This window comes from Lygodium microphyllum, chromosome 14 (genome assembly GCF_053477565.2).
Source record: "Lygodium microphyllum isolate KBCC chromosome 14, Lygodium_microphyllum_v1.1.10, whole genome shotgun sequence".
In the NCBI taxonomy this organism is placed as follows: domain Eukaryota; kingdom Viridiplantae; phylum Streptophyta; class Polypodiopsida; order Schizaeales; family Lygodiaceae; genus Lygodium; species Lygodium microphyllum.
This window is the reverse complement of record NC_141148.1, coordinates 81,110,434-81,123,048: the sequence shown is the minus strand read 5'-3', so window position 1 is coordinate 81,123,048 and position 12,615 is coordinate 81,110,434. Positions and strand designations below refer to the sequence as shown.

Here is a 12,615-nt window from a genome sequence, read left to right as displayed (position 1 = left end):
CCATTTGTTACCACTTCGTTAAACCACTTCACATCCAGTACATATATAAAGAATCATTTGAAGTCAAGCTTCAGAATACATTGGATCAAGCCACAATAACCTTCCATGGTACCATTGGCATCCTCGAAGTGAGCAAGGACACCACAATCTTGGGTATTTCTCTTTTCATCTATACGTTGAGTTCAAAGATGTTTACCCTCACACCAAATAGCATTGAATAATGTGCATTAGTAGTAAAAGATTAAGATCAAACATGTCAATTTATTATATAAAATATAACTAGAAACAAATTAATTGATAGTATGTCTCACCTTTGATAAGCAACCTCGTGCGTATTCCCACTCTTCTTGAGATATAATTTCCTCCTCTTTTTCCATTCTCTCCATTTCCTCGTGTAACCAATCTATATCAATATGATGTGGGAGCGCATTTAGATGATCTGAAAATGAGACATTACGTCCATACCTGGTGCGAAATGCTTGTCTTTCGCTTTTTCTTCTTGCCCTTGCTTCATTATATAATGTCACCCATTTGCTCATTACATCTCTATTGAGCACACAAAAACTATTTAACTTACGAAGTTCTTCTTTTGTTAGCACTTTACTCATTCCTTTTCCTTGAGGTATTATAGAGGTCATCCTCAAGTCTTCATCATCTTTCCATAGTCGTGGTTGAGAGGGGTCCACTTCAGCAAGATATTCAGAGATATAAACAAGGGATGATTGCACTAACCAACCCTTAGCCATGCTTCCCTTAGGCCATGCTTTTTGCCTCACAAAATCTTTCAAGGTTTTCATGAAGCGCTCAAGAAAAAAAATCCACCTTGCATGAACTGCCCCACAAAGTGCGATCTCATCAATCAAATGTACGAGTAAATGTAATTGAGTGGTCAAAATGGACCGAGGAAAATTTTCCTCCACCAAACAAACCACCTCAACAGATAATACTCGAGCATCTTGCAATGTGTTTGGATCAATTTCCTTCGAGCTCACGTATATGTGTCAGGATATATTTGATAATTGTTTATTTTTGTGTAGAAATTCAAAGAGGTTCATTACATGATGTATGCAATATATAATTAAAAAATACAATGTATACACACCTCACAAGCTCTCCCATCTTGTAAATGATATGATGTACATCTTTGGATACACAATGGGATATACTAGTAGGAAGTACGAACTGAATGTAAATAATATTCATAGATCAAATGATTAGTTGAGGAAAAAGTCATCATACCCCAAAGTTTACACATAGTTACTCCACTAATTACTATATTCATGGTTAGAGATACTCTTACTTGAATCATTTTGTGCCAAATTGTGGGACTTCAAACCAGATAGTTGCTCCACACCTCTTTTCTTTTTCTTTATGAAGGCTCCCTTGAGACATCTCATACATCCTATGGGTGTTCAAAAGCTACATATTTGTTCCTTCACTATTTTTTCCTCATTCTTTGACAACATCCAAGGTGCATGGGGTAGCTCAATCTTTCCTCTGGGTCCAATGTGTGGCCATGCTCGTCTCATGCGACCAATGTTACGTAAATCCTCCCTTACATTGACTGAATCACGAGCCCCTATCAAGTGATCCCATAATGTAGATACAACATTTTTGAATATGTGCATGGGGTCCAATATGTCTTACTTGCTCTCTCTTAGTTGGCAATTTGTTTCCTTTTGGAAGCATTTGCGATAATAACCTATATATATTTTTAAAAGTGAGTTAAAAAACCACCAACATATATTTGTGTCTGATTTCAAAATAGAACAATTAATATTATGATTCATAAGACAAACTAAATTGATACCTACTTCAATAACGCATTCAAACTGACATTACTCCATCCATAAATTGTTTGCAAGTTAAGTATCTCGAGGGATGCACGAAGAATGGAGTACGTACAACCTTCATACAATGGAGTAGATGACACTACATATAGTGGGTCATCTGGCTTCGTAGAGTGACCTTCTCTCCGAACCGGTTGCGAAAATAGATTGTGTACCATGTTGTCCAAAATCTCATCCTCTACAACTTGATGGGGCATTTCATGAGGGCTACTATCATGGTCGTCAGTCTCCACTCTTCTTGAAGACTTTGCCTCCTCGCGTCGACGTTTTGCAACCTCTCGACGCCCGGGAGGGAGCATATGAGGATGTGGCACCGCATCCTGCTCAACCACAAAAGGGAGTTACATGTACGTTGATATATATTGAGTAACATAGACTAGCAATCTTAGTGTTAAAAATAATGAATACCGGCGATTTTTCTCGGTCCCATTCTCCATATATGCTGAGGTGTGACATTGCAACTCGACGTGCTCGAAAAATATACCCTCGACAACGATCACACATGCATTTAATTTTTCGTTGTAGCCATGCATCTCGATTATGAAGACGTAATGTTTCATCCTCACTTGAGGATGTGCTCGTTGACTCATCAGCATGCACCACACTAGGTGATGATGATGACATGATTAAACCTAATTCATGATAACATCAAATTTTTTATTCATATGTTTACATAAAAACTTCAAGGCATATTAATTATTCTAAGATCTAAATTTTAAATACACAAAACTCATCATAAATACATAAAAACTTATGATAAGAACTTACTATCAAAACTTATCTTAAATACAAAAACTCATGATAAAAACGTAAGCGCGCTAAATGCGTGTCTATAACTGCATTTTGTTGAGACTCAAGCTCATTTTTTGTCTTCTGTCAGTTGTTTACCTTAGTAAATAAGGTTAAGTCACACTGACTTAACCATGATTAGATTTAGGTCAGTTTATCTTTGAGTGTGTGAATTACATATAGTTGACTTGTGAGTGACTAGGTGTGGATAATGGAGAATGAACTGAAGGGAGCTGTTTTCTACCCTTGGGCCTGAGTCTTTTGTCTCTATCTCTTTTTTTTTCTTCTGAACTGTAATATGGTATCAGAGCCTCCATCCTCTGTGAGACCTGCTTAAATGAAGAAGAGGAGTCTGTGGATGAATGACAGTCCGGGGGCAGGATCTCGAGATGGTCTCTCAGTTCTGGTGCTGACTTCATGTGATGCTCCCTTAGGCCATGGTTAGAGTCATCCACATCGCAGCGCTTGTTCAGTTTGTCCCTGACTGAGGCAATCCACTCTTGGATTGTCTTGAAGATATTGTGAGAAAGGGGGGCGCTGCTGCCAGGTTCAAGCAAGGTCTCGGCTATGGTGCCGGCTCATCACCAGACGCAGCTCCTTCCAAGGGCTCCCAAAACCTCGCCTTTGTCAGCTTTGTCAAAGGAGACAACCATGCCGATAGCGTTGCAGCGATGGAGAGAGAGGACAGGATTTTGTCTTCTAAAACCTTGGCAAATCGAGGATTCTTTTGCACCTTTTCCAATCCCTCAACTGAATTGAAATACATTGCATACGAATGTGTGTATGTTTTGTCCGCGGCATCTAAATTGGCACCTGCTGTGACCTCTTTCACATAATCGAGGTGTTCTGCAATAGCAGTTAAAGCCTCCAAAGCTTTTTTGAGTTCTTCAGAGCATACATCTGCTTTCACTCTCAGGAAATTGAGGCTCACCCAATTCATTCCTACCTTCGAACTAAGATTTGCATCCCCACTTGCTGCTGTAGCTGAATAATCAACCACATATCGCCCATAAAGGAAGGGAGTCAGTTTGGCATTGACAATAGCGAGCACTTCTGACTTGTAAAAATCGAGCAATACTTGAATGGTTGGGAAACGGATGATAAGAGCATGCGTGCAGATATCTTGGTTGTTGAGGACTCGCCCAACTGAGAGGTGGAGTATATTATCAAACTCAAACTGTAAGTTATATAGAGATTGCAGGGTGTATGCTTCTTGGTCACCCTGCAGAAATGGCATATTTAATAACACAGCATGCTCGATCACCTCCCTTGGACCAGGACAGGTAACCCAGATAGACTTATCATGTATGACCTTGATCTGTTTCACTTGGTCCATGACCAGCATAACCCTTGTGCTCATTGTAGCTTGAACCGATGGAAAACTATAAGCAACTCTAAAGGGTAAACTGGTAAGCCCAAAGGGCACCGTTCTCACGGAAGGCCGTCAAAGATCTGTGAAGCTAGAGCTTCCGCATTCTGCATTCTGGGGAGAAGGGAAGAAAGAGCAGAGGAACTCAGAGAAGAATGCAGAGCAAGAAAGAATTGCAGTTTTTCTCATGGTTCTCAGTGCACACTTGAAATATACATGTCATGTATGCTTGGCTGAACAGTGCTCAGTCTGACACTTCAAATACGGATACTTGCAAATCTGCCACAGTGGGTAATATCTGCAGGTGCAGTGGCTACAGACCCATTGTTGATGCATGTAAGAGCCTTGTTGGAGACAAATTCTGCAGCAACAGTGAATGTATCAAGTGAAATTTTAATATCTGTACTTGATGTTCTCTTATGCAAAGTTGTTGATGCATTGTAACTGCAGTTGAATGGAAACAGAAGCACATGCATTTTTACATTAAAAACTGGTTGCACTACAAGTTATTGAAGTATATTGCCTGTGGCATTTTGGAAAATTGACTGGTTTTACAAAGCTTAAGGCTTTAAAATGGCAAACACAGGAGAGAAGGATACTATCACTCAGATAGTTGGTGAGAAGCTGGACTATAACAATTTCGTTCTATGGAAATTCAGGATGTCTAATTTTTTAATTGGAAGAGGCTATTGGAACCTAGTCACAGGTCTTGAAGATGAGCCCAAGCTACCGGAAGATAGACCTCCAACACAGGATCAGTTGAAGGCACACAGGACTTGGTTGGAAAAGGCCAGCAAGGTCTTGCATTGGTTGTCACTATGTGTGTCAGACACAAAGGCTATGCAAATTGCAAATTGTACTTCCCCAAAAGCTGCTTGGGACTTATTGATGAAGAATTATGGGCATGTTACTCATACAAGAAAGACACAACTGAAGCAAAAGTTCAGCCACATATCCAGGAATGGAAGGTCTATTGAGGACTATGTCAGTGAGATCAGATCCATTGCAGAACAACTAGGATCAATTGGAGCTGAAGTTGAGGATGATGATTTGGTAGCCACTACCCTCCATGGACTTGGACATGAATATAAGCAGTTTGATACTTCCATTTCAGTGCGTCAGGAGCAGCCTGACTTTGATGAACTTGTAGCACTTCTTTTGCATGAAGAAGTGAAACTTGGACTTAATACAAGTTCTAGTGGGTCTAAAAACAGTAGGGACAATGTCTTCTACTCAAATCAAAGGGGTAGAGGTGGAAGAGGAAGATCAAATTTTCGAGGAAGAGGTGCTGGAAATGCATATGCAGCCCGTGGACAGCAAGCTACTGGATGGCAAAATAGGCAGCCTCAAGCAAATAGAGGTGCCTCAAATGCTCGCGGAAGAGGAGGTTATTCACCTAGAGGAAGAGGTACTTGGCAGTAGCCTCAAATGAGTTATGGACAGCAATCAAATGCAAATAAGGATTGCCATTATTGTGGCAAATACGGGCATGTAGCTAAGGATTGCTACAAAAAGCAGAATGATCAGAGAGCAAGAGGAAAGCAACATGGTAATTATGCTTCTTCTAGTAGTATGCAGGAGGATGACAGGTTGTTTGCAATGCAACATGTGAAGAAAGGGTTGCCTGTACACGACAAAGCAGATGATGTATGGTATATAGACTCAGGGGCGTCTAACCACATGACTCCTCATGGAGAGTGGTTTGACACATTGGTAGAAGGTGCTCATGGATATGTTTGCACAGGGGATGATACGCAACATGACATTGTGCATACAGGTACTGTTCCCTTGACGATGCATGGTGACAGGAAAAAGAGTCTTTATGATGTATTGCATGTACCCTCCATAACCAAAAACTTGCTTTCTGTGGGACACGCTCCATCTGACCTTAGGCATTTTATTTGCAGGCCTGTTTCTTTTTCAACCATAGCTTTAAGAGTTTTAAAATGCCCAAAAACTTCGCTTTTCTTTTTCATAAAATACACCCAAACTTTTCTGTTATAGTCATCAATAAAAGTGACAAAATAATGACAGCCTCCAATAGATGCAGCTTTAGTAGTCCACACATCAGAGTGGATTAATTCCAATGGCTTCTTACTCTCTTGAACATGTCTAGGAAATGGTTTCCTTGCCTGTTTTCCAAATTGACAGGCTTCACATACCTTATGCATTTTTGCAACCTTGAATTTAGGCAATCGTGCAACAATATTTTGAGCTTGCATTGATTTAAGTCATTGTACATTAACATGACCAATGCGTTTATGCCAGATATCAATATCTACAACTACACCGGTCCCATGTGCAAACATTGCTGCACTCAATTCAGGCATGTCTGCATCCAACGTAAACATTCTGCCCTTCTTCTTTGCTTTTGCTATCAAGGGACCTTTATTTTTCATATCCTCAACAAAGCATCCATGAGAATTAAATCTGACCTGCAAGCCCTGCTCAACCATTTGACCAACAAAAACTAGGTTCTTGGTGATATTCAGGACATGAAATACATCCGACAGGTATTTCTTTTTCCCATCCTGCATAGACAAATGAATTTTTCCAATCTGCACAATAGGATGTGCAGTATCATCACTAGTCTCCACAAATCCTGGTTTTTCCATTTTCCTTGCATCCTGCATCCATTCTGCATGACCTGTCATGTGGTTTGATGCACCTGAGTCAACATACCACACATCGTTGCTTTCTTCCGCACTTGTCATAGAATTGGTCATGTGCTGTACCATAAACAAATGCTCATTTCTATCATCACTCTGTCTACTAGAAGATGCATAATTCCCTTGTTGCAATTTTCCATTCATGATGTTATTCTGCTTTTTATAGCAGACTTTAGCCATATAACCCATTTTACCACAGTAGTAGCATTCAACATTGCTGTTTGCATTTTGGCCTCTTTGCCATCCACTACGACCTCTTTGGCTCCCCCTGCCTCTAGAGTTACCACGTCCTCCTCCATAGGACTGGTTTTCTTGAGTTTGCTGCATATTCTGATTTCTACCACGGCCTCCAGATCGGCCTGAAGAAGATGCACCACCATTTCTTTGCTCCTTAGAAATTAGAAGAGCAATCAACTCCTCAAAATCAGGAAATATTTCACGGACGGAAATCGATGTTCGAAACTGTGCATAATCCTTTCCTAAACCATTCAAGGTCACAGAAACTAAATCATCATCTTCCATTGGCAACCCAATGGAAGCAAGTGCATCTGCAATCTTCTTCACCTTCATGTGATAGTCATTGATGCTCATACTTTCTCTTTGCACATTGTGCAACTCTTGCTTGAGCTGCATTTTCCTGGCTTGCATATTTTGCTATAGATTTTTGACAAAGTATCCCATGCCTCTTTTGGCGTACTTGCATCCTGAATATGCACAATCATAGAGTTTGAAATGTTGATAGACAGCCAGTACATAACTTTCCTGGCTCTCTCATGCCATCCTTTAAATGCCTACATTTGCTGTTAATTGGGAACATCAGGAAGAACTGGTTCTTCTTCATTTCTTGCAACGAATTCCCAATATCCTTTTCCCATAAGGAAATTCGTCATTCTAAACTTCCATGCTTGGAAGTTGTTCTTGTCAAGCTTTTCAGTGACAATCTGTGAAAAAGAATCAGACGCCATTACAGAACACTGCAAAAAATTCTGTCACTGCAAAAAGCACAGCTTCAGCCTCACAAAGGCAAATCTGCAAAACTGACGAAAGTGGTATTTGACCACACAGTCACTTCCTAGTGACGATTTTGCATCAACAGGCAACAAGGATGATTCTGTAACTCCCAATGTCTCTGCGCACAGGCATACGATGCAATTTCTATAGTAACTTTTCACCAACCTATAGAACAGTGGTTGCACAGCAAAAAATAGGGCCTTTTCTTGAGTGCGTGCGGAAAACTTCCGCCTCCAAAACAGGCACCAAAATGGCCTCGAATCAAAAAAACAGGGCAACGTGGGCTAAATCCCTCACCCGCAGCATATACTGCCCTCTTGCTACACCGCGAAGGGTCTCTCAATCTGAGACAATGCACTCTTGCACTTTCCGACTGTGCTACCTGCAGAGACCTCAAAAAATGAAAGCAACATTAGTCCTCTTACCAGAACACCACGAACTTGGTTTGCTTTCTTGAGCTCCTTACCACAAACCAGGCTCTGATACCATGTCACGATTGTTGGAGAGAAGGAAGGAGTCTCACTTGTAGCTTTCTTGCTTGCACAATGGGGGAATACACACACAGGTGGAGGCTGAAAAACAGTTTTCCTCTTCTTAGTTGTGTAAGCCAAAAAAAACCCTTGTACAAAGAAATAGAAGAACCCTATATATGGGTCTCAAACCAAACTCAACTAACTAAGGTGGCATACTAACTAAGCCACGAACTAGAGTAGATAAGGATAGCTGTCATCTAGCTATTATTCATGGGCAGTGTACCAACCGCATCTGCAAGTCGGTGACATAAATGCACAACGGTCACCCTGGCATATCACGAGAGTGGAGCTCGATATCTCAATATGATGTACTTGTATTGAGTGGAGAAAACTCCAAAATTTTTCCCAACATCTCTGAATATGTCTCTCATAATCAACGGCATGCAACTTTGCTTACCTTGACGACTTAGGATTCCGCATTCCCACTTGGATTTGCATGTTAATCTCTAAGCCACTCAAAAAGAGCTCACATAGCACATCACCTGGCAATGTAGTAGCTCTTCTTGGCCAAAGCCTCAAAATACCAGCAAAGGCTCTAGTGTATTCTTTAACATAAGAATAGGACTTGTGCCTAATCTGCATCAGCTACCCTAAAACTTGGGTCATAGGCACCTTCTTCTCATATTCATCTAAAAATCGATCACTCAACTCCTCAAAGGATTTAATAGACCCCCTTGGGAGGCTCCAGTACCATATTCTAGTCTCTCCCTTTAGGGTACTTGAGAATACGAGCATCCGATGAATATCATCATACCCACTTGCAAGGCAAGTTAGGCCATATTCTCATAAATGCACCATCGGATCTTCATTAACTAGTCCATGAAACACTGGGAGATCCCTATAAGGAGGAGAGCATTCAGTCCTTCCCTTCAGGATCATCACTGGGGCATTAAAATCCTCATATTCCTCTTGACCTATTACTAGCATGTTAGGGTCTTTAATTTCTTCCACTTCCACCTTTATTGGTGTTGAAAAGTCATTGGCTCCATGAACTTCTCTTTTTGCCAACTCATAAAGTGGTTTAGGGAGGCCAACACTACGCAATATGGAATCTATCCCATCATCTACTAGTGGTGTTTTAGTGAGTCTATTCTCATCTACCCCCACTTTGCTTGAACTTAGGATAGATCCTAATAAAGTCTTCCGTACTAATAATGGTGTTCCACACACATAAACATCATAAAATGCTTTATGGATCTTAGCAATCGCACTATGATACCCAATTGCATTGGGCACTAACATTAGATGTTTCTTGAGATCATAGTCAGCATGTCCTCCTATGTGCATATTGACCATCGTTGTCACAGTCTTTTCTTCTATGAAATTATCATCATGAATGATCATAGATGACTGTGCCATCTTAGGAGTACTTTCACTTTCTCGTTTCTCTAATCCCCATGGGTTGTTAATCTTAGAGGTAGCTCCATGGATATTTTCCCATAGTGACCCAAACTCAAGCATGATGTCACTTTCGGAGCAAAGACTAAAATAGTCAATCACATGACGTGTCCAAGATCCCACTAGACCATTCAAGATAGACGAAGTATCTTTTGGGTTTTGGGGATTCCTTGGATTAATCATCATAATGATGACCAAAGTTTTAACAAGTCTAACTTGACATTCAATGCTTCAAGGTAGCTCTTAATTAAAGCATAAGGCTAACAAGTCACGTATATGACCAAGATTTGAAAACTGCCACTTCTAGATAGCTCACGACAAATGCACCACCTGTCGGGACCTAAAATGGGCCCACTTCTAAGACACACAAGACACCTCACACGGCCTTGCGACCAGGAGCATCTAAGGCTCACACTACACTTAACTCTAATATCTATTTTGTGTTTGTAATAGGACGCATTCCAATTTTTAACTTCCCTTCTCCTCAGAGGGAGATCCCATAACATATAGGTATAACACTTCATATCACAAACATAGGGAAGCACCTCTCGGCTAACTGCTGCAGCTCCACTGCAGCTCTCCTACATTAAGGGAATTGGCCCCAAGATGTGCTGCCTAACATGTAAAACATAATGCACAAACTCCACTCTTTTCTTGTTTTGTACGATCCAGGAAATATTTAGATCCTCACCAAACAGTCCCAAGGAAACCGTACAACTAACCTACATCTTAGGCTCCTTTCCACTCCACGCATAAGTCATGTCCTAGGAAACAATTGCTATGCAATCCAGGAGATTATACCATATGGCATGCATCATGCATAGTGCATATGATCCTAGTGCAGAAACAATATTTATCAAATCAGTGTTTTGTGATGTGGAAAAACAGCCATTTCATGATCTTTACTAAACATATGCTTCGATGTATGGAGACTAGCACTGAGTTCTCATGTTGCTAGCCCCTTAAACTGAAATATCGCAATTCTAAATGGAATGCACAATCCAATATTTCAAAGATTCAAACCCTCTCAGTCCTCTTAATCTCTTAACATCACCCTTTCCCCCTAACGTTTAGGTTGTGTTGCATTGCATAGGTGTAGGGTTTTGTTTTTTTTTGTTATTTTCGATATATAAAGCAATAAAGAAGCACTAAAACATTAAAAAAATGGTGAGTTCAGGCTATACCTCATGCCTCAACCTTTCCAAACATGCACCGATATTATCCATATTTTTTCCTATTTTTCAAAGCACAAAAACCTATTTTTCCCATTTTTCTCTATTGTTTCCTATTTATTTATCAAGAAAATAGAGAATTTACTAGTTTTTCTGGTTTCTATGATTATATCAACTAAGAGTCACTCATTTTCCACATTTTATCCCTCATACGTCTTTTTTATCAAACCCAAAATGACAAAAATCCTATTTTCTTTGTAAAATGCATCTTTTTCAAGTTTTAACAAATTATTTTCAGCATTATCACATTATGTATTCTTATTTTTTTCCACACAACCCTAAAAAAAATGGCCAAAAACATGTCTAGCAATTTTCATCCGATATGAACACCATTTGACCCATAAAATATAAAAAAAGAGCCATTGTTCTTCATAAAAGAGAGTTACTGGTTTTTTTAAATTGTTGCAGGTTTTTTAAAGTCTGATTCAGGTCAGCAAAACAGTCCACCATTGATGCTCAGCCCTTCTCCAATCATCCATCTTCAGTCTCACTCGATTTGGAAGCAATCCGGTACCATGCCAGGCGAGCATTCATCAATCGGGCTTCTTCCACACGAATTGCCTCTTAGGGGAGAGAGAGGAGAGGAGAGAGAAAGACTAAAAATCAAAATTTTATTCCCTTCATCATATTACACATGGTTACCATCAAAATCTTGCCCTCTCTCCATAGATCAGGGATCTCCCCCTCTCTCTCTCTCTACTTGATTGAGCATCCAAGAGGCACAAAACCCCCCAAAAAATGGGACATCAATCAAAAAATGCCCCTCCTTGCATCTTGACATGTTTCTGCATGTTTTTTTCATTTAGAGTTTCATTTCATTTCATTTGTAAAATGTCCACTTCAAAAAAACCACTTTTGCACTCCTGCGAAAGGGTTTTCGACTTGTTTGGGGATGCAAATGGACTTAAATTCGCAATCTGACTAGACCACTGGCTTTGTGATGTCAAAATATATAATCTTAGGCCTTGTTGCACACTTTGAAGCCCTTGGATCCACTAGCTGCCTTACAATGCCAAACCTTGTGGGGATTAAATGGAGGGTCAAACGACCTCCGATCGACGCACCGAGACTTGTGTTGGATTTCGAAATGCATCTAGGAAAACTCTAGCTTGGCCATCCACCACCATTTGAGTTTTCATGAAAATTGTCTCTTTAACGCCTCTCGAGCACTTTTGGGCTCCAAAAACGGGTTCCAATGCTTCAAGAACGGGTCCAAATCGGGTCCTAAAATCCAACTCTCAACACACAATTCACCAAAGGCATGTGGTTTTGTGCCATTAAATTATTCTTTTGGCATGACACTTTTGTTGTCTATCATTTATTGACAACAAACTTTGAAGAAATCACATGCACCACCTTTAATGCCTTGTCATCACATAGAAATTGTCCTTGTCATCACATAGAAATTGCCCTTGTCATCACATAGAAACACGCACCACCTTTAATGCCTTGTCATCACATAGAAATTGCCCTTTGATGACTTCTCAAAATATTCCCTTTTTGATTTTCAAAACTTCATTTTTGGGGACTCTAAACCAAATCAACATTGTGAGTGTGGATCACTGCCTCTAACTCGATTGTAAATATGGATGGCCCTAAACATCTACACTATCTTCATATTGATGTGGAAGGAGAGTATGAACCCATTCGCAAGAGAAACCAAGTGTTTGTCAATACATCAAGTGCGCTGGAGGCAATGAGATCAAAGGGTGGAAAGAATATCAATCTATGGAGGACTGATGGTAGGTTGTATCCTGCGGATCC

The 12,615-nt window shown here is 40.2% G+C and overlaps 1 protein-coding gene across 1 annotated transcript; it reads right to left on the bottom strand.

Annotated features, from left to right (window-relative positions):
• Positions 1–3,204: 3,204 nt before the first annotated feature.
• Positions 3,205–3,975, bottom strand: LOC148025765 (uncharacterized). The gene has a single exon (XM_087692015.1). It carries the CDS (start codon positions 3,973–3,975, stop codon positions 3,205–3,207), a length of 771 nt encoding a protein of 256 aa, XP_087548141.1.
• Positions 3,976–12,615: the final 8,640 nt, after the last annotated feature.